This window comes from Microtus pennsylvanicus, chromosome 17 (genome assembly GCF_037038515.1).
Source record: "Microtus pennsylvanicus isolate mMicPen1 chromosome 17, mMicPen1.hap1, whole genome shotgun sequence".
NCBI classification, from domain to species: domain Eukaryota; kingdom Metazoa; phylum Chordata; class Mammalia; order Rodentia; family Cricetidae; genus Microtus; species Microtus pennsylvanicus.
The window spans coordinates 23,755,187-23,781,389 of record NC_134595.1 but is presented as its reverse complement, the minus strand read 5'-3'; the positions used below and the strand labels follow the sequence as shown (position 1 = coordinate 23,781,389).

Genomic DNA, 26,203 nt, shown 5'->3' with positions numbered 1-26,203 from the left:
CTTTACACTAAAATAGGTTACAATTGAAAATTTCCTGTTTATGGATTTTTCATTTGTGTTAAACAAAATAAATGTAAGTTTAGTTTGTTACTGGTGAACAGATACCTATATTTTCTACAAAATTTGAAAGTAATAGGTGAAATTCCGAAACTTTGCACTTATTTTGAGATTAATTTGAGACCAAATGTAACATTTATATATTAGGCAAATAATAAAAGAATTAAAAAGAAAAATTATACCTACACAGGAATTTTAGCAATATAAATATTTTATCTTTATATTTACAGCTATAAATCACAAGATATCATTTCATTTAATAATCTGAACTGTTTCTAAATATATCCTTTTTTGTATTAAGTAAATAAAAATCATGAAAATTACATACTTACTGGAGAATAGACAAGTCGATAGATACACTAGACAAATTAGCAAAAACAATGGAAGAAAAGAAAAAAGCAAAAAACAAGGGTAATGAGTCACATTTGGTACTACATTTTCCAGAAGTGCCATCAATTAAATGACCATCGGAATCTGAAGTTGTCAGGCCTTCCTTAATGCAAGAGCAATTGTAGTATGTCTGTAAATATTGAACATAAATACAGTATTTCAGAAACAGAGAGGAGAAAATAGTTTTAGCATTATTAAAATAAAAATTAAATAAATATTTAAAGGGAGACTTACAGAGTTTTGATTGTTTTTATGTTAATATTTTTTAATTTAGTGATATTAAAATATAATGATGACTTTCCCCCTTCCTTTTTCCATTCCAATGCTTTCTATGTGTCCCCTTTCAAATTCATAGCCTCTTTTTCTTAATGCAAATTGATCAATCTGTATAATATTATTTGTAGATATGCTTTTAGGGTTGGCATTTTGGTATTGGATAATCAATTGGTGGGCTTTTTCATGAAGAAGAATATTTTCCTGCTCTCAGCATTCCATAGATAGTGTCTCATTATATAGCCCTGGCTGGTCTGGAATTCACAGAGTTCTGTTTGCCTCTTCTTCCAGAGTACTGGATTAAAGACATTTGCAATCACATCCAGATTATGCAGCCTAGTTTTAATGAATATACTCATGTTATACCTGCCATACATTATTTAGAACTACAATATTAGATCTGAAATATAGACAATACCCCAACTATGAAAGATTGTGTAACAATGTTCATAATTTCTTTTGTGTATAATCATGGCAGTGTTTATTTTTTTAAGCAGGGTAGACACATTGTTTCTGAGATGAAATATTTTCAGGAGTATACAGAACAGCAACTGTAATTCCAGCACTGGAGAGGCAGAAGTGCTCACACACACACACACACACACACACACACACACACACACACACGTCAGAAATTCTTGCACAGTGTTTGGAGATTGTCTTAGGGGTTTCTTACTGTGGAGAGATACAATGACCATTAGTCCATATTCGTCATTGTGAAACATTGCAACACTCAAGAAGACATGGTTCTAGAGAAGGAGTTAAGTGCTCCCATTTTGATCTTCAGACTACAGGAGGTGAACTGAGTCCCACACTGGGGTAGTTTGAGTATATGAGACCTCAGAGCTGGCCCTCACAGTGACACACTTCTTCCAGCAAGGCCACAGCACCTTACACTCAACTTCCTAAGAATCGATGGGGGTCAAATAAATCCAAACCACCACAGAGATGAAGTGATTATATAGGAATTTATTAGACCATTTAAAATGCCTTGAGCTAGAAAAAAAAGTTAAAAATGCCCTGGGACTGAGGGGGTTAAGAAAATAAGAATATAAAATTGTATCAGCCTAGTTGATGAATTAATAGACATGTTAAATAGCATAAATATAAAAACAAACAAGCTAAAATTATCTTTCTGTCAAAGTTTTTAAATGTCTGTATGTCAAACAACAGTTTAAATTAAGGATATATTGTGAAGAATACAACAGATATTTGTTTGCCATTTACAGAACATTCTTCTTAGGAAGGCAAACAATTATACAACAGAACAGGTTTTATGTAATATTATGTGGCTACTACGAAGATAAAAAGGCAAGGCAAAATTGCAGGCAGTGTTTATACAAATACTTCTGTATTTACCAGGATTAGAGAATGCACAAATGATGAAGTACTATTTGAAATGAAATTTAAAGATCATATGGTTCTAGTTAAGAGACTTATGTTACAGATAAGAGAAGAAAAGCAGTCAATCATAATGGCAGTGAGCTCAAATATGCTTAACTAGTTCAGTGACCAAACACAGCAAGGGTTAGAGCAGAAAGGATGTGAAAGAATCAGAAAACAAAAAACTAAGGTAGAGCCAGGTTGTGGCAGTGCACACCTTTGATCCCAGTACTTAGGAGGCAAAGGCAGGTTTACTGTGAGTATGGGACCACTATTGTTGGCAAAGTGAGTTTCAGAACAGACAGGGCTACATTAAGAAACACTGCCTCAAAATATCAAAAAAAAAACACAAAAAAACACAATGGAATGAGATATTAAGTTGTACAGATGTTGGCAATGCAACAGTAGTGTTGGGAACTTTCGTATTTATTCTTAGAAGTCATTCTGGTTGCTGAGATTACTGAATTACCAAGACAAAGGTATAAGCTTATATACATCATAAAAAATAAAGAACAACAAAATTCAATGCTGATGGAATGCATTATGTAACAAAAAATAAGTAAAATAATCCTATAGGTAAGTAGATATGAAAGACTTTTCTGGAATCTCTGTATAATTACCTGGAACAAAAGCAAGAAAACCACAGAAGTTTTACTAAAAGAAGAAAAAAAATCTTCATTCCAGCACTCAGGAGGCAGAGGCAGGCAGATCTCTGTGAGTTTGAGACCAGCCTGGTCTACAGAGCTAGTTCCAGGACAGGCTCCAAAGCCACACAGAAACCCTGTCTCGAAAAACCATAGAGAGAGAGAGAGAGAGAGAGAGAGAGAGAGAGAGAGAGAGAGAGAGAGAGAGAGAGAGAGAGAGAGAGCGCAGAAGAAGACAAGAAAATAGAATATTGATTTCACTTCTCTTTTCTATCTTTCTGATGTGATCAAAGGATCCCTTTATAGGCCTCTAAGAATATGATTGACTTCTGGGGCAGAACCGATGTACAAAAGCATACTGAACAGATCCAAAGAACCAAAATGCCGTGCAGTAATTGTCTACAAAGCATACAAAGTAAGGTGATTGACAACAAGACTGAAAACATAAAGTTTAGTTGTCACCTGGCGAGATTTCACAATGTTATACTCTATAAAGTTTTTTTAAAAAAATAAGGAGTCCATACATTAGCATCAGATGAAAGAAATGCATCAGTAACTCAAGCTCTAAACCCTCTGCAAGGAATGGGAGGAAATGGCTCAAACTTGAACCTAAAGAAAAGAAGGAGGTGCAACAGAAGTCCATTCTGCTGAGAAAAGTCTCAGTGAGAGGTACTTAGGAGAAGGAGAATAGAACATGCCCTAAATTGTCATGGAAACAATAAGAAAGCTACCTTTTCAGGGGCATCTTAATGTGAAGCAAGTAGGAGGGGTAGACATTAGTCAGAAAATGAAATGGAAAAGGAAGTAGCACTTGGACAGAAAACTCTGTTTTTAGAGGGTAGGGTAGGATAAATACATGGAAAATGAAGTCAAATGATGAGATATACAAATCAGAAACATATGGGAATGGAGATGAGGAATTACCTGAAAGGCTAGAACTTGGGTGAGAACTGAATACTAAAGAGATCATATTAATCAAAATCTTATCAAAAACAGACACCAATATGTTTTTATTAATAAGAACCTAAGCAAGTTAATCAATGTCTGCGGTCCATCTCAAGCAAGCAAGGTCTCCAAAAAAGAGAACTTATCATAGTTCATTTTAAGCATTTTGTATTGCTTCATGACTGACTTCTTTTTTTCTCTTTATCAGAAATGTATTTCTAGATATAGCTGGTGGAGTTAGTAGCAAGAAAAGTGCATGTATTATAAACTACAATAAAAGAATAAAATATGTGTAGTATTGTAGATATTTGGGTTTTGTGAAATCATAGCATCATAATCTAAAAGTAAATTAAATTTCAGAAAATAGGTGTAGCAGCAAAGTGAGCACTCTAGAATAGAATCAATTAATAACTGGAAAACAGAGCAATATAAATAATCTTTTAAACATATTAGAAAAGAATAGGCATTTCCTGCCAGAAGACCAGGTGGACTATCCCTGGATATTCCCCAACACTCTATGTGATTCCACATCCAATTCTCAGGTCACTCCTAGCATTGCAATAGACCACCCTCTTCCAGCCTCCTCTTCCTGCAGTCTCCAACACCAGAAAGTATTTCCAGTGGGGGAAAAATCATTTGAGGGGCTGGAGAGATGGCTCAGTGTCATAAGAGCACAGACTGCTCTTCCAGAGGTCCCGAGTTCAATTCCCAGCACCCACATGGCAGCTCACAACTGTCTGTAACTCCAGTTCTAGAGCATCTGACCTTCATACCAATGAACATAAAATAATAATTAAATTAAATTAAAAAATCAACTGAGCAGGCCATTAAAACAAGCAACAGTCAACATACTATAAATCCAAAGAAAAACCTGAAATCAAGGGAAAAAACACCCTCTCAATGAAGACAAACCCAGATATCAATACCTAGAAGTATAATTAACCCAAACCCAGATGCTTAGAGGCCAACATCAGAACACAGTAACTGCCAGAGTCAAACTATCTTACCATAGCAGGCCCTGAATATTCCAACATATCTGAAGCATAAGAAAAATACCATAAAACCAACTAGATAGATGTAGATTATAGAAGATTCTTTTTTTTTTATTTTATTTTTATTTATTTATTTATTTTTTTTGGTTTTTCGAGACAGGGTTTCTCTGTGGCTTTGGAGCCTGTCCTGGAACTAGCTCTGTAGACCAGGCTGGTCTCGAACTCACAGAGATCGGCCTACCTCTGCCTCCCGAGTGCTGGGATTAAAGGCGTGCGCCACCATCGCCCGGCTATATAGAAGATTCTTAAGGAGGAAATGAATAAATATCTTAAAGAAATTCAGTAAAGCACAAACAATTGGAGGAACTATATAAATCCTTCAAAGAAAGCCAAGGTGTGTGTGTGAGAATAGTTGAAGGAAACACCCCTGATACATGCCTGACCTCAGAAACTGTCCTTAGGCACGGAGGCCACATTTGTAATCTGTTTCCTCTATCCTTAACTCTAAAGCCAGAACCACAAGGACAAAGCTGCCAAATTCTGCTGCTTACTTGAGCTGGAACATGTCCACCTTGACTAATTGCATCTTCACAAGCTTTCAGTTTTCCTTTATTGCCTCACTTTGGCTATCCTTAAGCTTGATCTTTAGATCAGGCTGACCTCTGTCTCAGAGATGTTCCAGCCTCTGCCTTCCCAGTACTGAGATTAAGGGAGTGTACTAGCACACTTGGCTTTGAATTTTTGTTTAATTCCATTCCACAAGTTGGAAACTTAGCTGCTGTAGAATCTTGCTCTGAGATCACAACTCCCTTTATTTCATTTATTACTCCATTTACCTCCTTGAAGATAATATTTTGCCCCATTCTACATCCCGGTGCTCTTTTTCTCCTCCCAATTTACATTTTGTAACTTATCCTGCTCAGTTTAATCTTTTTCATAATACTCCTTCATTTGAGTTACCACTAAAAATCACAAGGCAGAGTCTATACTAGGATGTTTTGAGATTTTTTTTCTGCCGTAAGAATTAATCCAAAACTCTTCACCCTAATCTCAGACAGACTCTTCAGATAAGGGCAAAGGGGGTCATTTTTCTTCACCAATGTATCACAGAAATCATTGATTTGTAGGCAACATACTAAAGTTCTTCTCTGAAACCTCTATAGCAAGCTCCCAACATTTCAATCATTATAAGGACTATTGCCATCCATGTTTCTACTAGTATGCCTCATTAAGCAGTGTTGAAAGCATTCTACTTCTTTTCAAACCCAATGTACTAAAGTGCAAATTTCTCCAAACAAACACATGGTCAGGTTTTTCACAGCTATCCCCTGACTCCTGGTACTAACTTCTGTCTTAGTGTTTTCACTCATTCACCATGGCCATGGCAACTCTTATAGAGATAACATTTAATTGAGGGTGACTCACTTAGAGTGTATGAGGTTCAGTAAATTATGATCATGGAGGAGAGCACGGCAGCATGCGGGCAGATGTGCTGCTGAGCTGAGAGTGTTAAATCTTGCAGGCAACATAAAGTTGACTGTCACTCTAAGTGAAGCTTAAGAAAATGTCATCAAAGCCTACACCCCACAGTGACACACTTCCTCCAACCAAAGAACACCTACTTCAATAATGCCATACCTCTTAATAGTGCTATTCCCTTTGGTGGCCATTATCTTTGAAACCACCATACACAGACTAACAGACAGAACATAAAAACATTATATATCCTTCTGTTTCATCCAAGAAGCACACCTCAACATTAAGGACAGATATTATTTCATGGTAAAGTGTTGGAAAAAGATATTCCAGGCAAATGGACCTAAGAAGCAAGCTGGTATAACCGTTTTAATATCGAACAAAATAGACTTCAAACCAAAATTAATTAAAAGCAATGGGAAAGTATGCTATCTATTCATCAAAGCAAAAAAATCAAAAAATAACTTTTTAATTCTATATACCTATGTCCTCCCAAAAGCAAACACACTGTTATAAAAGAGACACTGCTGATTTAAAATATACATTGACCCATACACACTGATAGTGAGAGACTTCAATACCCCATTGTCACTAATGGACAGGCCATCCAGACAAAAGCTAAACAGAAAAAGACTGCAGTTAACATATCTTATACACCAAATGGACCTAACAGATATTACCAGAATGTTTCAATCAAACACAAAATAATATACATTCTTCTTAGCAACTCAAGGAACTTCAAAATCGATTACATACTGAAACAAAAATCAAGTCTCAAAAGATACAAGAATCCTATCAGATCACCATGGAATAAACCTGAATACAAACAACAGGAAGGACAGTAAGCTTACAAACTCATGGACACTGAACAACTCTCAACGAAATGAAGAATGGGTCTAGATAGTAATATAGAAACAAAGGCTTCCTAGAATTCAATGAAAATGACTACACATACTCAAACTTATGGATCATAATGAAGGTGATGCTAAGAGCAAAGTTCCTACCATCAAGTGCCTACATAAAAGCATTGTAAAAATCTCATAATAGCAACTTAGCAGCAAACCAGAGATTTCTAGAACAGAAAAGAGGCAAATACTTCCAAGAGGAGTAGGTGGCAATAAATTATCAAACTGAGAGCTGAAATCAGTGAAATAGAAACAAAGAGAACTGAAGGCAAAGAGCTTGGACACTTATAAAAAAAAGGAATCCCACAGTAGCTCAGAACTAAGAAATAGATCGATGTTTATTGAAAGGTAAAACTTACAGATCAGGATTCTCTACTTGAACAATGGATGTAGATCAGATCCCAAAGCAAACCAAACAACAAATAGGGCCCAAGGGAAAGCAGAGAGGAAGAGGGGCCTGATGCACTTCTGCATCCAGGTAAATAGTCTATGAGGCCATGCCCCAGTAGGGGGGTAGTTGCTAGCTATACACCTTCCCACAACAGAGAAAAATACAAAGAATCAGTGAAAAAAATAGGTGGTTCTTTGAGAAAATCAAGATAGACAAACCCTTATTCAGATTACCTAAAAGAAGAAGAGACAATATCCACACTAATAAAATCAAAAATTGAAAGGGAGTCGTAACAACAGGGAACAAGGAAGCCCTGAGAATCATAAAGACATAGTTTCAAAACCTGTACTCCACAAAACTGGATATTCTAAAGGAAATGGATGATTTCTGTGTTATATGCACCACTTAATCAAAGTTAAATCAAGATCAAATAAAAACATGCAAATTTATCTATAACCTCTAATGAAATAGAAAAAGTCATTATAAGTCTTACAAACAACAATAATAACCAAAACACGGTCAGGCAGACACACTTACTTATTCCTCTCTCCTTCCCAAATGCAATAAGATGAATGCTCCATATGTCAAATGCTTTTTCAGCATCTAATGAAATGATCATATGGTTTTTTTCTTTAAGTTTATTTATATGATGGATTACATTGATAGATTTTCGTATGTTGAACCAGCCCTGCATCTCTGGGATGAAGCCTACTTGATCATAATGGATAATTTTTCGGATGTGTTCTTGGATTGGTTTGCCAGTATTTTGTTGAGGATTTTTGCGTCGATGTTCATGAGTGAGATTGGCCTGTAACTCTCTTTCCTGGTTGAGTCTTTGTGTGGTTTTGGTATCAGAGTAACTGTAGCTTCATAAAAGGAATTTGGTAATGACCCTTCTGTGTCTATATTGTGGAATACATTAAGGAGTATAGGTATTAGCTCTTCTTGGATATTCTGGTAGAATTCTGCATTGAAACCATCTGGTCCTGGGCTTTTTTTGGTAGGGAGGTTTTTGATAACAGCTTCTAATACTTCGCAACTAACAGGTCTGTTTAGATTGTTCACCTGGTCCTGCTTGCTCTTGGATTGGGAGGATCAACATAGTAAAAATGGCAATTCTACCAAAGGCAATTTATAGATTCAATGCAATCCCCATCAAGATCCCATCAAAATTCTTCACAAATCTGGAGAGGACAATAATCAACTTTATATGGAAAAACAAAAAACCCAGGATAGCCAAAACAATCCTATACAATAAAGGATCTTCTGGAGGCATTACCATCCCTGACTTCAAACTCTATTACAGAGCTACAGTAATGAAAACAGTGTGCTACTGGCATAAAAACAGAGAAGTCGACCAATGGAATTGTATCGAAGACCCGGATTTTAACCCACAAACCTATGAACACCTCATTTTCAAAAGGAGCTAAAAGTATACAATGGAAAAAAGACAGCATTTTCAACAAATGGTGCTGGCATAACTGGATGCCAACCTGTAGAAGAATGAAAATAGACCCATATCTATCACGATGCACAAAACTCAAGTCCAAATGAATTAAAGACCTCAATATCAGCCCGAAAACACTGAACCTTATAGAAGAGAAAGTGGGAAGTACCCTACAACAGATGTGCACAGGACATCACTTCCTATGTATATCCCCAGCAGCACAGACATTAAGGGCAACATTGAATAAATGGGACCTACTAAAACTGAGAAGCTTCTGTAAATCAAAGGACACTGTCACCAAGACAAAAAGGCAACCTACTGAGTGGGAGAAGATCTTCACCAACCCCGCAACAGACAAAGGTCTGATCTCCAAAATATATAGAGAACTCAAGAAACTAGACTTTAAAATGCTAATTAACCCAATTAAAAAATGGGGCACTGAACTGAATAGAGAATTCTCAACAGAAGAAGTTCAAATGGCCAAAAGACACTTAAGGTCATGCTCAACCTCCTTTGCGATCAGGGAAATGCAAATCAAAACAACTTTGAGATATCATATTACACCTGTCAGAATGGCTAAAGTCAAAAACACCAAGGATAGCCTTTGCTGGAGAGGCTGTGGAGGAAGGGGTACACTCATCCATTGCTGGTGGGAATGCAATCATGTGCAACCACTGTGGAAATCAGTGTTTCGGTTTCTCAGGAAATTTGGGATCAACCTACCCCTGGACCCAGCAATACCACTCTTGGGAATATACCCAAGAGATGCCCTATCATATGAAAAAAGCATTTGTTCAACTATGTTCATAGCAGTATTATTTGTAATAGCCAGAATCTGGAAACAACCTAGATGCCCGTCAATGGAAGAATGGATGAAGAAATTATGGAATATATACATATTAGGGTACTATGCTGCAGTAAAAAACAATGACTTCTCTAATTTTGCATGCAAATGGATGGAAATAGAAAACACTATCCTGAGTAAGGTATCCCAGACCCAAAAAGATGAACATGGGATGTGTTCACTCATAATTGGTTTCTAGCCATAAATAAGGGTCACGGAGACTACAATTTGGTGAACCTAAAGAAGCTAAATAAGAAGGTGAACCCAAGGAAAAACATATAGTTATCCTCTTGGCTATGGGAAGTAGACAAAATTGCCGGGGAGAAAGTTGGGATCTTGGGGGTGGGGTGGAATGGGGGTAAGGTGAGATGGGGAGAGAAAAGTGAGAAGTGTAGGAAGGGGGAACTTGGCGAAACAGGAGGATTGGGATACAGGAAGGTTGGACAGGGGAGCACGGAAGCACAAATCTTAGTTAAGGGATCCACCTTAGGGTTGGCAAGACACTTGACCCTAGAGTGGCTCCCAGGATCCCATGGTGATGTCCCCAGTTAGTCCCTTGGGCAGCTGAGGATAGGGAACCTGAAATGACACTATCCTATAGTAATACTGTTGAATATCTTGCATATCACCATAGAACCTTCATCTGGTGATGGATGGAGATAGAGACAGAGACCCACACTGGAGCACCGGACTGAGCTCCCAAGGTCCCAGTGAGGAGCAGAAGGAGGGAGATGAGCAAGGAAGTCGGGACCATGAGGGGTGCACCCACCCATTGAGACAATGGGGCTGATCTATTGGGAGCTCATCAAGGTCAGCTGGACTGTGACTGAAAAAGCATGGGATAAAACCGGACTCTCTGAATATGGCATACAATGAGGGCTGATGAGAAGCCAAGGACAATGGCACAGGGTTTTGATCCTATGCAATGTGCTGGCTTTGTGGGAGCCTAACCAGTTTGGATGATCACCTTCCTAGACATGGACGGAGTGGGGCGGACCTTGGACTTTCCACAGGGCAGTGAACCCTGACTGCTCTTTGGACTGGAGAGGGAGGGGGAGAGGTGTTTGGGGGAGGGGGAGAAGGTTGGGAGGAGGGGGAGGGAAATGGGAGGCTGGGAGGAGGCGGATACTTTTTTTTCTTTTCTCAATAAAAAAAATAAAATAAAATTTCTTAAATGTCTTCCTGCAATATCAAAAAAAAAAAGATCCATGGAGAAAAGTCCACTTGTTTTTATTACATTACTCAGCGAAAAACAAACAAGAGAGTGAGCATCTTTGAGGAGTATATGATGTAGTCTAAAGGAGAAAAACATTGTTTGTTTCAGTAATGGAAGAATTTCTCCTTAGTTTTATCAAAATTATTTTGTTTCACATATTTCCCATGTGGCACTAATGCTGATTCTGCACATTCTTCAGTTCCATCCATACCAAATTTGTCTAATTATAGTCATGGTTTTTGTCAATTTTACTTCAGAGCAATTATTTATATCAAGGATTATTGTCTTTCTGGACAACCTCTGGCAGTTATACTCCTCACTGGAAATGTTTTATTGTTTCCCCTGTCTTAATATCAAATGGTTCCATACATAGTGTATTGCTACTTTGTAGAATCTTTGTACATTTGCTATGCATTATAAATTAATTATGCTTCATAGAAATAAAAGAAATATTAAGAATTCCTTGGAATAGATGTTCCAAATCAGGATTTACCATAAAGGAATGTAGCTCAATATTCATACATGGTCTTAGTAAATGTATGTTTACTATATGGTGTCATGGTGGGCATTTACAACTGTGTTTATATATTTCAGCACACGAAAAGAAACAGATACATGGATAAAACAGGGATTTGCAGTAACTTAGTCAACTTTTGAAGATAGAAAATTCTATATGTGAGTCACTATATTTTTCTATTTCATTTAAATTTTTCCCATTTTAAAGACTTAAAAGCTATTTTAACATGTATCATTTATGGAGAATGATTTTTATAAATGGCAAAAATCTTTTTATACTAATGTTTGTTAAAAGGTACCTTGATATGATACTAAATTATAAATGCTACTAAAGATACTGACAAAATATATATGCATTGGTAAATATTCCTACTTATTGCTCTGTTCCCTTCACAAAAACTAGAAAACAAATGGGGGGGGAAAGCACAGTATTTTTAAGTATGCAGATCCTTAATTTTTACTAGTTAAAAGGTAGAAACTGAAGAAAATGTAATTACTAGTGATAAAATGTTCATGGGCAGAAAATTAAATCCCTGAAGTACCAAGAATCAGGACCTGGACTTGATACCCAGTACCCACATAAAAATCAGAGCATGGTGGTGTGCTTCTAACCCTACTTCTGCAAAAGAAAAATGTGTGAGTTTCTGGGGCCTACTTTGGAGATCTCCAAGCCTGTGAAAAACTGCCCCCAAACTCAAGGTATACTGCTCTTGAGGAATGACATCAGAGAGTGTTCTCTGTCCCCTTCATTCACATATCTTGAGATTGAGTATGCCTTCCCCTTTTAAGTATCAAATACTATCATAGTTTTGCACATGTGCCTCTTGTGTAAACACATGCATACATGTATCAAAATGTGCATACATATAAATTCATAAAAAGAAAAACCCACAAACTTAGACAAGGGTAGAATAGTTCATTGTTCTCTACAACAGAATAAAGATTAGGAACAATTTAAAGGAACTGCGGGCATTGGCAACAAGCAAGAAAATAAGAAATTTCATTGATGAATTTATCTCATGCCATGAGATAGGTTTCCCTGCAACCCAGACAAGAATAATCACACAGAAACTATACTAATTACAATATTGTTTGACCAATTGCTTAGGCATATTTTCAACTGGCTCTTGTATTTTAAATTAACCCATTTCTATTAATTTATGTATCACCACAAGGCTGAGGCCTACCAATAAGGTTTGGCATCCTTCTTCTTCAGTAACTACATGGCATATCTCTGACTCTACCTATTCTCTCTCCATCTCTATTCAGATTTCCTGCCTGGCTTTACTCTGCTATGCTATTTGTACAAACAGTTTTATTCATCAACCAATAAAAGCATCACATATACAGAAGGGCATCCCATATCATCTCTCATTTTCTGTCTAATTAAAAAGGAAGTTGTTAACTTTAACATAGTAAAATTACATATAACAAAACAATTATGAAGCAAGAATTACAGGTACAATATTTTTATTAGGCAAAATTTTTTGAGTCTAAAGTTTCATATATAAATTATCTTTTATCATAACTATCAGTCTTCAACTCCATCAAATACCCCATAAGGATAAAATATTACCTAAGTAAACAGGAAGATGATTATAAGCAACATCCAAAACTGTAGAATTAATAGAGACATCTTGCTGCCTGTCCAGTCACCTAAAGTTCTTCTGTAACATTGGTGCATCCATCTTCAGCCTACAAGCCCATAGTATCTGGCAGACTCTTCCACGAATCAGAAAATTTAAAAGGCTGTTTCTCCTATATTGGCAGTTTTTCAGTCCTTCAAAATGTCTGGTAATTTATTCTTTCATGAAGCAGGAACCCTGAAAGACAGTCTCACCTTCTTTAGGCAAGTTAAGTGGTCATTTTTCTGTGGGTCCTGCTTGTCCAGTTCATACAGCATACCATCAAAAATTCCAGGCAAGAACAGTTTCTTGCCAAAATGGCTAGCCTTATTGCAATGAAAGTGAATTCCATAACGAATTTCTGCAATGCCCATCAAATTCTATTGGTGCTGCCCAAAGCAGATACGTCTCATTGTCAAGAAAAGTTTGAGTTCATAAAACGTTTTAAATACCATATTCTGCAGATTTTTGAAGTGTTGAAGATTTATCTATCTAACTGAAATATATTTGTTTATGTAGAAAGCCTAACACAATTAATATTTAATTATTACAGATGACAATCTATTAATCTGTATTGCTTAATTATATATTGCACTTTTAAATGAGCTATATGAACATAATACTGTAAACAAGAGTAAAAATATGCATACAACAAGATTGAGCTTAAATTTGTAGCAATAGATTAAGATCCATATCAATATGAGGTTTTAGCTATTATATCATATCCCCTTTTAAATGAAAACAAACACTTATAAACAATCATTGTGGAAATGTGGGTATTGTTTTTGCCAAACTCCTGCCTGCTGTTTGTAGGGCAGAGTATTTTTATGGTTCATGGAGACCTTTTTTTTTTTTGGGGGGGGGGGTCTTGTTCCATCAAATCACATTAGCCAGGAAGAAATCAGCAAGTTCTCGTCTTCTGCAAAAAAAAAAAAAGCAGAACCTCTTTTCCAAAGAAATATATCCTTAGTCTTAAATTTTGACATCAAGATACTTTTAAAATACATATATTGGTTTAGCTTTCCAGCCTATACAATGAAATGTCTCTCTGTACTTAGCTCATTCACAATAAAAAAAATCAAAGAAAACACAGTAGTATACAATATCTAGACTCTGCCTATTTTCATTCTTTATGTGGTTTTTATTCTCTATGTTTTTAATATTTCCTTTAATTTGTGTGTCTGTACTTTTTATTACTTTTAATGTCTCCTTCAAGACTGTTTTATTTTTTAAAACTTTTTTGTTCTATAACTGCTTATAGCCCATTTTGTTCTTAAGCCTACATACATTTTTTTAAATATTCTGTGTCCCATTCAGAGGTTTATTTTTGTCTGAATTTGTCTTATTGTGTATCTGTAATAATTTTCTGACCAGGGGTGCATTTTTTTAATGCAAAGAGGATGTGGCTAGAACCATGGCAGAGGTATGTTCACTGCTTCTGTGAGCCATCCTCATGGCCCCAAATCCAGGGATGCAGTGGGTCTATGTCACCATTAAGAAATTTGTAACACACTTCTCAGAGACCATAACCAGCATTAACCAGGAAGCCGGCTCTTAAGGGAGCTGCAGTTTTTGCTGCTAGCACTGAGTCAGGAAGCCTTCTCTTAAAGGAATCATTCCTTTGCTTGCCTCTAGCAAACACAACCCACTCAAGAAAATGCTGCTACTAAGAAGTCATGCTTAACTCTAGTCTTTTGTGTCTAGAATTCCTCTCCAAGCTCTCTCAAATTTTATGTGGAAGTGAAGCACTGGATTCAACAGCCCATTAAGAAAAATCTTATTCTATCTGAGTTACTGTGGAGCAGAAGTAGAGATACAGCATAGGCATTTTGAATCTCAGCAGAAGGCACATTTGAAGGAAAGATGACTCACAGGATGGGACCAGGCAACTTCTTGGTGTGTGAAAGATTGTGTTCAAAGTTCAGTAAATGCTGCTGAAAGTGAACACAAGGATCATAAACTAGGTTTTACCTCTCTATTTCAAAAATTAAAAATAAGGGACCTGTTACTGGAAAAGTGATGTAAGTGGGTCTTCTGTCTATATGTTACTTTCATTGGTCAAATACACTGCCTTGGCCTTTGATAGGACAGCAGCTTAGATAGATGGAGTAGACAGAACAGAATGCTGGGAAAGAGGGAAGTGAGCTAGCCACCATGGAGCCAGCCACAAGATCAGACACAATAAATCTTTCCCGGTAAGCCACAACACTGTGGTGATAAACAGATTACTAGATATGGGTTAAAATAATATATTAGCCAATAAGAGGCTAGATATAATGGGCCAGGCAGTGTTTAAATGAATACAGTTTCTGTGTGATTATTTTGGGTAAAGCTAGCCAGCGGCCGGGAGCTGGGCAGCGGGAAGCAGCCCACCGCTCCATCTACAGAAAAGAAAAAACATAATAAATAAAAGTTACCTTTTCACCTTGGAAGTATTTATAAGCAGTGCAGCCTGCATAGCATGCAGAGAAATACTCTTTATCATCTCTTCCACATAAAGAAGCATAGCGTTTGTCTGAGCAATCACATTTCGCATTGCATGGAGCTGTGAGGTTTCCAAGAATACCTGTCCTGTGAAGTTGACATTAAATACAATTATAACATCACCATTTAAATTGTTGATGCATATAACAATACATCAATAAGATTTGCAAATATTTTCATTTAAATTTTTTTTCATGGATTTTACTAAAATATAAAAACATAAAGTGCACATTTAAGAGTATATCACATGATAGTCCTGGAAAGATAGCTTAGCCCTTAACAACACTTCCTGTTCTTCCAGATGACCAAAATTCCATTCCTATCATCCACAGCGCAGCTCAGAACCACCTGTAATTCTAGTTCCAGGGAATCTGATGCTCTCTTATGATCTTTACAGGTACCGGATAAATACATGCAAATAATTATTTTTGCTTTATACGGACATTTTTTCCATTGTTCTTGTGTGAAATATTAAAGTAGAATATTTAGATTTTGTAAAAGGTTTTATGTAACTATTTTAGAATTATTTTACATGTGTACATGATTTGTTAGAATGTATATTTATGCACTGTGTGAGTACAACATCTATGGAAGCAAAAATAGTCATTGAATCCCTTGGAAATAGGCTTACAGACAGTTATGATACCCAATGTGAGTCTTGGAAACCAAACCTGGGTTCTCTGGAAAGAGAATAAGTGTTCTTAAACACTGAGCCACTCTCTACCTACCTTTACCTTTTAAAAACGTTTTGAGAAACTATCAATTTCCCAAAATGGTTTATCCTTAGGGGCAGAAAGATCCTTGTGCTCACAGATGAGCTGGGAAACCAGAAATGTTAAGTGCTCATGGTTTTCCTCTCAGAGGAGTGGACTTTTAGCCTTTTCTTCCATCAAGGAAGCTGTGAATTGGAGGTGACGAATAGTCATGTGATCTGCATTATCCATTGGGTAGGAAATATAAAGATCTCAGAGGCAGGACCAGAGCTAATATAAATAATCCTTACATTACATTTATAGCCATGGGGTCTCCCAAGATCATACAACAAGGAAAAGAGGTAACCGATATGATCTCTGCTCTGTCTGTATGACCATGATCATGCCAAATCTTTCCTTAGGTCCTTAAGATAATACAGATAGCCTATCTCTATAAGACATCTTCTTGGAAGAAATAACATATATCCTGAATTGACTTTCAATGTAATCATGCTTCCTTGTGCATTGGGGATGCTATTACACTAGGAAAGTATTTTTTGAAATTATACTGTGTTTGAATATGGTGACATTATACTTCCTGGCATCAGACCACCCAAAGTTTGATCCAGGTTAACAAAGTCAATCTGGATGGAGTTTTCATTCTCACCTCTCCCTGGTTCATTTCACTACCTGTAGTGACACCTACTGGTGCCAAAATGTGGGTCACATGACCCTCTAAGAAGGTAAAGAAAATTTTCTTTAAAAAGCTATTGGGGTCACTTATATGAGTTTGGAAGACAAAAGGAGACAGAAATGAGTAAAAAGTACAATCCAGTAGGTAGATCTATAGTATTTACTATTTAGACCAGGAAACATAGACTTCTTGTTTATTATGAACTCAAAATAGAGTTCTCAGATGTGCCTTCCTTTTTCTATAATAAACAATACCCAAATTAACACTACAAAAAATAAAAATAAAAAGCTATTGGGGTTTCAGGAAACTGAGGCCTCTCACTGAAAAGAGTTACAAATCCTTGAGAGAGGGGTTCTAATGTGTATTCTTCTCAGCCTTTGGGACAAATCATTTTTGTGCAATTATTGAAATGCTGTTCAAATCCAGAAAAATAAACATTCAGATGTATAGTTTTGCAAGTTTATAGGCATAGGAACTGATATGAAGAAATCTCCATGAGAAGGGAGTTACAATCCCTGTCCATTATTTAAGAAAATAGAGGAAAGAAAAGGGAGAGAGAGAGAGAGAGAAAGAGAGAGAGAGAGAGAGAGAATTTTCTGCTGTTTATATCTTGGCAGGGCAGGCTGAATGAACTCCACAGCTGTTCGGATTCCAGTTCAGCCACACCCGTTCAGCGCTCACCCTCCTGTGTGATTTGACCAGAACTCAGAGCTGTCTCTCTCCTGCCTCCAGTCAGTCCACCCTGTCCAGGGCCTACTAATTCAGAACAGCACCTGAGCTCCAAGGAATGACAGAAGGAGCTCCGTGACCTGCAGCATGACCTAGGAATAGAGCTTTGGTGGTTTATTTTTGTTTTGTTTTGTTTTTGTTTTTGCTCATAGCAGGAATAGCTCAGTTTATTGAGAGAAAAATATCAAAAAGAGGCCATCTTCTACTATAGAAACAACTGCAGCTAAGACGTAAAGCAATCAATTTAACGCTGATTAAATTTCCTAAGGTATTGGTCGTTCAGTATGTGGAGGACTGTCTCCCTCCTGCTCATCAAATCAGTGCTTGAATGAGTACTTATCTTTCATATTAGATAAAATAAAAGATCAAAATTAAAATTTTGTGTCCAAGTCTATGGGATGTACTTTTAACTGCCTAGCACTTCTAAGGGTTTGACCCCACTCTTTAAGCTGTTTCCTGGAGACTCTTGGTTAAATTTGACAAGAAATTTAACACCTAAAATGCAACAGGAAGATTAAAACTCAACATTAACCCACCTCATGTATACATTAGCACATGAAGGATAGAGATGCACTGAGAACTTCAAACAACCTAACTTAAGAGAAAAGAAATATTGCAGAAGGGTTGTAAATGTAGAAAGGGTGCATGAATGGAAACATTTGTAACAGTGAAACTGATGGAGCTTAGTAAACAGATGTTGGAAACGGTGGCACATGAGTGACTTGGACACAAAAATGGAAAAGAATCAAAATGGCATCAGACTTTCGAAAATTTGATCAATGCTGGCAAAGTCAATCTGAACCAAGATTTCATTCTGACTTCTTCACAATATATCTCTCCCTACTTGCATGACATAGGAACAATAGTTTAGACTATAACATTTGATTCTCATTTTTAATTAGTAATAATAAATTCTTTCTGTATATTTCCAGCTATATAAATATAAATAATATAATTATAAGTCTTATTTAAAATCATTTCTCCATTTATGTTGTTAATTTTTTACATTAGATGTTTTATATGATCAGAAACAAACCTTTAGTTTTCTATATATTTATTTTCAATATATATATTATTTCTTTTTAAAATCTGTTTCTTCATTTAAAAAAAATAAAAGTCCTTTAAAGCCAAACATGATGGCATATACCTTTAATCCCAGGTTTTGCAAGGCAGAGACAAAGGCAGATGAATCTCTGCAAGTTTGAGGCCATCTTGGTCTATATACAAGAACAATCAGGTATACATAGTATGACCCTGTATCAAGCCTTCCCCCAGGAAAAAAAAGTAAAAAAAGTTCTTGAAAGGGCAGATTTAATTTTTATGAAGTTCAGTTTGCAATGTTCTTCCTGGGTTATGTGTTTTATATCTCGTGAAAGAAATCCTAGGGAACTTCAAAATCAAAAATATTTTCCCTTATATTCTTAGAATATTATATTGTACATTTATACTTATGGTTCATTTTAAATTCCTCTACATAATACAAAGTGGGGTCTCCAAGTTGGTTTATATGAAAATAAAGACATGTAATGGTACCAATCCAATAGTATTATTATATCTTTATTTTTATTATATTTTATTTGTGGGTATGCATGTGTCTGTATAAGATCATGTCATGGAGTTAGATACCCTCACAAAAAGGATGTTAGATCCCCCAGAGCTGGGATAACAGGCAGTGCTGAACTGACTGACACGAGTTCTTGGAACCAAATTTATGCTCTCTGGAAGAATAACAGGCATTCTTAAGCACAAGCAATCTCTCTAGCCATGCTAATAGTATTTATATATAATATGAATTTTGTTCTTTAAAATTTTTATAGTTTTTGAGATTATAATATAATTAAATTTCTCCACTCCCTTTCTTTCCTCCAAGCCTTTCCCACTCTCCTTCAAACTCATGGCTTAATTTTTTTCACTAAATAGTATTGTATGCATCTATGCATATGCATATATTTCTAAATCTATAATCTGTTTACTCCATATGATGTTATACACACATACAAATATATATACGTATATATATAAATACACACACATATATATACATATTTCAAGGGCCATAAAGTCAGCTAATAATAATTTTATAAATGGCTCTAGAGTCTCTACTTCATTGCATCTGTACCCAGCCCAAAGATCAAAATTCCGGTCAACTGACAAGCTTTTAACACTTCCTTGATTAACAGAGTTCTACATTTTTTTTTTTCGACATAGGGTTTCTCTGTAGTGTTGGAGCCTGTCCTGGAACTAGCTCTTATAGAACACGCTGGTGTTGAAACTCAAAAAGATCCACCTGTCTCTGCCTCTCAATTGCTGGGATTAAGGACATGTGCCTCCACCGCCCCGCTGAGTTCTACAATTCTTTTTAGAAGCAAATAGAATTAGTCTGCTAATTTTGTTTCTTTTTTACCTTTTTGTTCTTCTAGGTCCCTGCATATCAATGACAATATTACATTTTATTGCTAATACCTACGAAGAACAGCCTGATGCGATTTTGTTGTCATTAAACTGAATACATAGCAGAAATTTGGGAAGGAGTCAACTCTTCATAAAAAATAAATCATCCAGTTTAAGAACATGGAGTTTCTTTCTTTTAAAAAATGTCTCTATTTTTACCAATATATTGTAATAATCAATACAGAGTTTTAACATTTGATTTACATCATTGTTAATAACATTTTAAAACCTTCTGTAGTACAAACTGGCCAAGAAATTAACAGAAATCTCTCTGCCTCTGCCTTCCTGAGTGCTAGGATTAAAGACATGTGCCACCACTGCCTGTCTTGCTTCTTGTATATTTTGTTTTCGTTTCTACTAATTTCTTCTAGTTGTATACTTTTTGCTTTCATTATTACATGTCCTGTTTGAAATCTTTCTGCATTTGTGAGAAAAGTTATTCATTGCTATAAACTTGTACTTTATTTCTTTTGTGTCATGTTTTAATATTTTACATATTTCTACTTTTTTTGCTTTAAAAATATGTGCTGATCCATTCATTGTTGCTGTTCATATCACTGCCTTTTTATATAGCTGTACATAATTTTCAATCTATCTTACAAGTTTATAATTTTTTATTATTTTGTGGTCAAAATGAACATATATAATTATTTTGCATTTCTTAAGATAGGTTGAGACAGATTTTGTTACTTAAGATATAATCCATTCTAAATAATGTTCCCTTCTCTGATAGGAAATATGTGTCAATAGGTGTTAAATACAATATTGATTAAAGTCTGTGAGGTCCACTGATTTTACAGTACAGTTTAAAACTAATTTTTTTTAATCCGTCTGAGTTATTTGTGCTCAAGAAACATGATACATTTAAATCTCCACAATTATGTTATTAGATTTTAATTCTCCTTGTGTGTTTAGTGATATTTGGTTTATGTAGTTGGTTAGTTTCTGTAGCTGCATTGTGAGTATATGTATATATATATTTATATTACATATATATTTATTATATATGAAATATATATTTGAAGAAGGATGCTTAATAGAAATCCCACACTAGCTCATAACTGAGAAATAGATGGTTATTTATTTAGGGGTAGACTCACAAATCAGAATCCTCTGCTTGAATGGAGATCAGAAAGTAAAATCTGTAGCCGGAACAGAGAGGCTGGAAAAGAGGCCAGACTCATCCTTTCCATCAGCATATATAGTATAAGAGGCCACAAACCAGTGGGCAGGTAACCAAATGCTGTAAGACTTCCTACAGCAAATATTATATATAAAATATAGAAAAGCATGTAATGTATATATATAATCCCACATGGTACCCCACTAATAAAAATAATTGTCGTTCTTTATACATCAGTTAAAGATAGTTTAATTTCGAAATGAGAATTTTTGGAATGATGATGTATCAATGCTTATGACAAATTTATGCCCTACTATGTCTTTTCCTTTTGCAATATACACCTTACTTTTATTTAGCACACACATGGAAAATCAGAATAAAAGCAATTTACTACACCAAACCAGTTGTGCGGATGGTATGTCAGACAAGCATGTTTTGTAAGTGTGTTTCCTTTCAGAAATTGTTCATAAACCCTCATTTGTCGTATGATAAAGGCTGGGCTTGAGACATAACACCTTTAATTGTCATGGCCAGGATTGTGGAAGTCAGAGTTAAACTACTGCATTATAGCGCAACAAGGCTGAAATGGTTCACTTACTGAATACCGTGAAGTGTTCTACCAGTCCTTTCTAAGTTCATAAAGCTTTCTTGAAGTGAAATAAGTAAATAAACTCAGTGTTGTTCAGCACACATTTGCTTCCTTCATATGTCACTTTGTCACCCAGTTAACTAGAACATGATACCACTCTGAGCAAGGAATATTGTTTCTATATGAGCATTGTAATCTTATTTAAAATTATACATAGCATTTGGAACACAGTTCAGAAAACACAGTCCTTCTCCAGAATAACAAAGCCCTGACTTCTATCCTGAGAACTGCAAAAGCCAGGAGTAGCGCATGGGAGTTGGATATGAGAGGGTTATCTTTGACTACACTCTTCATTTAATTTAAACCTAGCATGAGATTCTTTCCCTAAAGGTAAAAATAAGGATGAACTCTGGGTTTGATAAACTATAAGGGAGCTCCTCTCACGTCTGGACAAAACTGATTATTCCTTTCTTACTGGCCATTAATTGCCTGCAGCTCTTAACTTGGGCATGGGGCCTTGTGAGATTTCTCCTATCATGTTGGAATGTTAACTGCCATTTTTTTGTAGAGGCCTTATTTCAGGGACCATATTGTTAAGATTTCCTGAGAGCAGTTCCCTGTCAAATAGAATAGATATTGTCTTATATACAAAGTAAGGTAATATTCACTTTCTAAATTTTTGCATCAGAAGATATAGTTTGATCATATTTTTCATGTTTGTAACAAACCATTTATTCATGAAATAAACACAATTTTAAAGCACTTTATCTTCTTTGGAAAATTCTATCTTACTGTAAGGTATAAATATAATTCCTACTTTTTCCTAGCACCACAATATTTATTGTGCATACATAGATCTTGTACATACTGAACAATTATGTAAAATTGCTTATGATGCCTTAAATTTTATTTCCCAGGAATATATTTTTCAAAAATGTAACATCCCTTGCAGGTTGGAATGTCTATACACACTAAGTTTCTGAGTATTTTTAATGTATCACTGAGACATCTATTTTGAATCTTTTTTGGGGGGAGGAGGGGGGACAGGGTTTCTCCGTAGTTTTTGGTTCCAGTCCTGGAACTAGCTCTTGTAGACCAGGCTGGAATGAACTCACAGAGATCCCCGTGCCTCTGCCTCCTGAGTACTGGGATTAAAGGCGTGCACCACCACTGCCCGGCTATTTTGAATCTTATAAAGATTTTCAGGAAATACAATACCACCATATTTGTTTTGGCTTCAAAATAAATATTTATTTGTTGCCATTGAGTCCCCAACTTGGTTTCATTGTTTTGATTTTTAAAGCAGTGTATTATCCACTCATAACCTTTTGGTTTTTTTTTTTTTTGCTCTATGTATATGGGCTCTTTGTAGTATATGGAAATCTTTATTTGGGAAAATGTCATAATTCTATTTTAACTCAAATGCATTTTGAAAAGATATTCTATGAATTATAAATGATTTACAAATTTAGAGAGAAGCAGCATGTTCATAACATTTAGTATTCACATATATGAGGGCCAACAGCACTTTAGCTTAGACATAAAGTGAGAAATATTTTATTTTATATATAAATGATTTTGCTCACATTGGATATGTGAGGAATTTATTTGGGAAACATATTTACAAACAAAGACTTAAAAATATTTTTTTCCATTTTTCTTTTTCCTGGAGTGAGGAATCATTTAACATTAAGTCTTATTAATTTTGTGTTCAGAGAATCTTTTTCAGTTGACATGTCATTAATTCTCCAAGTGCAGGCTTTAATTTTCATTTTCTTCACTGCACAGTATGATTGTTCTACCAGATTAACAAAAGGTTTTGCACAGGAAAGGATTTTAATTTTTATAAGACTTTTAATTTATCATTTTTTCAGTTACAGATGTGTCTCTTTCTTTGCTATGTCTACAAATTCAAGACCTTGGCTCCATTTGTAAGAGAAGCAAAGCTAAAGCCATGTTTTCTAACCCTACGGCCAGCTCCAGGAGCATGTACTGGACATTGGTTTGCTGTAAGCTACTCCATTAAAGTTGAAAGTGCTCTTGTTCTCTTTTATCCTTTCACTTGCTTATCCTTTGGTGTTCAGTTGTATTTTTGTTGTACAATATTTAATATTCACCTATGCCAAACCCTTTGAATTTTTGCATATTTAAATTAAAATGCTCATGTGCATGCTTGCTCATACATACTTTAAACCCATCCTTGATATCTACAAGAATGCTGACAGATCAGTTCAAGAACAAAAGGTCAGATCACGTATACATACCATTTTGTACTTGCTGCATACCTTAATACAAAGTTCAAATTTTGATTCTAAATTATTTATAAATACAAGACAAACATATCTCTATGAGTTATGCAACTTTAATATAAAGAATAAAACTGTGTTTTATACTTCATTTATATGTTTCAAAACACCAAGAGTTATATAAATATATGTTGTTACTGGATGATTTTTCTGGAAATTATCTCCTGGATTATTAGTTAAATAATTATCTAGTACAAAAACTTATATTTACCCATCATAATCTTCACTGATTCCAGCAAATTTCGCTGTTTCACACTCTACAGAAAGGATTAATATAAAAATACAAAGTGATACAAAAGATGTCGACACTATAAATCTTATTTTGTTCTTGTAAGACATTTCCAATCTGTCTACAATTAAACCTCCCAGGAAACGGCCAACTGTATGTCCTAAAAGCATAAAAAGTGCTGTGAAAAGGAAAAGAAAATACTGTTAAAAAGTAACCTGTTGACAGTACAGAAAAATTACACATAGGTGACAATCCCTCTAACCAAATACATTTTTAAAAAGCAAAACAAAGCACAAAACCTAGAAGATATTGTATCTGGACTTTTTAATATATACCATCACATGCATGGGGATGGAGCCATTATAGGCTTCCTGGATTCTGGTCGAAATCGTGCTTTGTTGCCAGGATATACACAGGATATCCAGTACAGACTAGGAATTTAATCCATACCACACAGAAGCTATGAGCTGTCTTATTGAGAGATATTATTACTTAGCTGATTATTATTAAGTAGAAGAAATGGGTAGAGATACCATATAACAACACAAACACAAAATTAAATCATACCATAATAAATATACACATTTGAAATGTTCCACAAAAATGGAAAAATTGAAAGATGTCATGTAATGTTAATTTAAGATGTGTTACATTTGTTTATGCTAGGGAACATTTGTTTAATGATGCAAAAATATGTTGCATTCTTTTATGCTGGATTTGTTTAACTCTGTGAAGCTGTGTTACTGTGCCTGTCTAAAATACCTGTTTGCTCTAATAAAAAAAAACTGAATGGCCAATAGCAAGGCAGGAGAAAGGATAGGCAGGGCTGGCATGAAGAGAGAATAAATAGAAAGAGAACTCTGGAAAGAGAGAGGATCAAAGAAAGGAGAAAAGGAGAAGAGGAGAACTCAAAGGACCAGCCATTCAGCCACACAACCAGCAATGAAATAAGAAGTAAAGAAAGCTATACAGAAATAGAGAAAGAAAGAAGTCCAGAGGCAAAAGATAAATGGGATAATTTATTTTAAGAAAAGCTGACTAGAAACAAGCCAAGCTTAGGCCTGACATTCGTAATTAAGAATAAGCCTCCATGTGTTTTATTTGGGAGCTCCCAAATACCAAAGACCAAAAGACTAAAGAATAAAGAGTCAAAGTAAAAAGATAACCAATAACAAAAAGCAGCAAGAAATAAAGGAGACATTTGAAAAAGAAAAACAAATAAGAAAAGTGGTTAAGAAAACATAATTGAGATAATAAAAAAAAAATCCAGTTCAGGTCCAAAGTGGTAGAAGAGGGATACTAGGCATTAGTTTTCTCTTCCATGGGATGGAAACTAAATGAGAGATTTAACTCGTCATGAAAAGAAAAGTGGCTCAACACTGGAAGTTTCACAGAAAAGGAAACCTGAAAAAGCATGGGATAAATCCGAACTAGCTGAACATAGAGGACAATGAGGACTACTGAGAACTCAAGAACAATCGCAGTGGGTTTTTTATCCTACTACACGTACTGACTTTGGGGGAGCCTAGGCAGTTTGGATGCTCACCTTAAGAGACCTGGATAGAGGTGGGCGGTCCTTGGGCTTCCCACAGGTCAGGGAACCCTGATTGCTCTTCGAGCAGATGAGGGAGGGTGACTTGATCGGGGGAGGGGGAGGGAAATGGGAGGCGGTTGCAGGGAGGAGGCAGAAATCCTTAATAAATAAATAAATTAAAAAAAAGAAAAAAAGAAATAAAGCAGAAGATAAATGAAAAAAAAAGAAAAGGAAACCTGGGACCTTCCACAAACTAAAGAGAATGACA

The 26,203-nt window shown here is 35.6% G+C and overlaps 1 protein-coding gene across 1 annotated transcript in view; it reads right to left on the bottom strand.

Annotated features, from left to right (window-relative positions):
• Window positions 1-385: 385 nt before the first annotated feature.
• Window positions 386-26,203, bottom strand: part of LOC142836812 (solute carrier organic anion transporter family member 6C1-like) — a 58,173-nt gene continuing 32,355 nt past the window's right edge. Inside the window, exons 8-10 of the mRNA XM_075951423.1 lie at window positions 24,384-24,579; window positions 15,522-15,675; window positions 386-577 (exon numbers count right to left, since the gene is read on the bottom strand). Coding sequence (XP_075807538.1) covers window positions 386-577; window positions 15,522-15,675; window positions 24,384-24,579 — 542 coding nt within the window. The remainder of the gene's footprint in view (window positions 578-15,521; window positions 15,676-24,383; window positions 24,580-26,203) is intronic.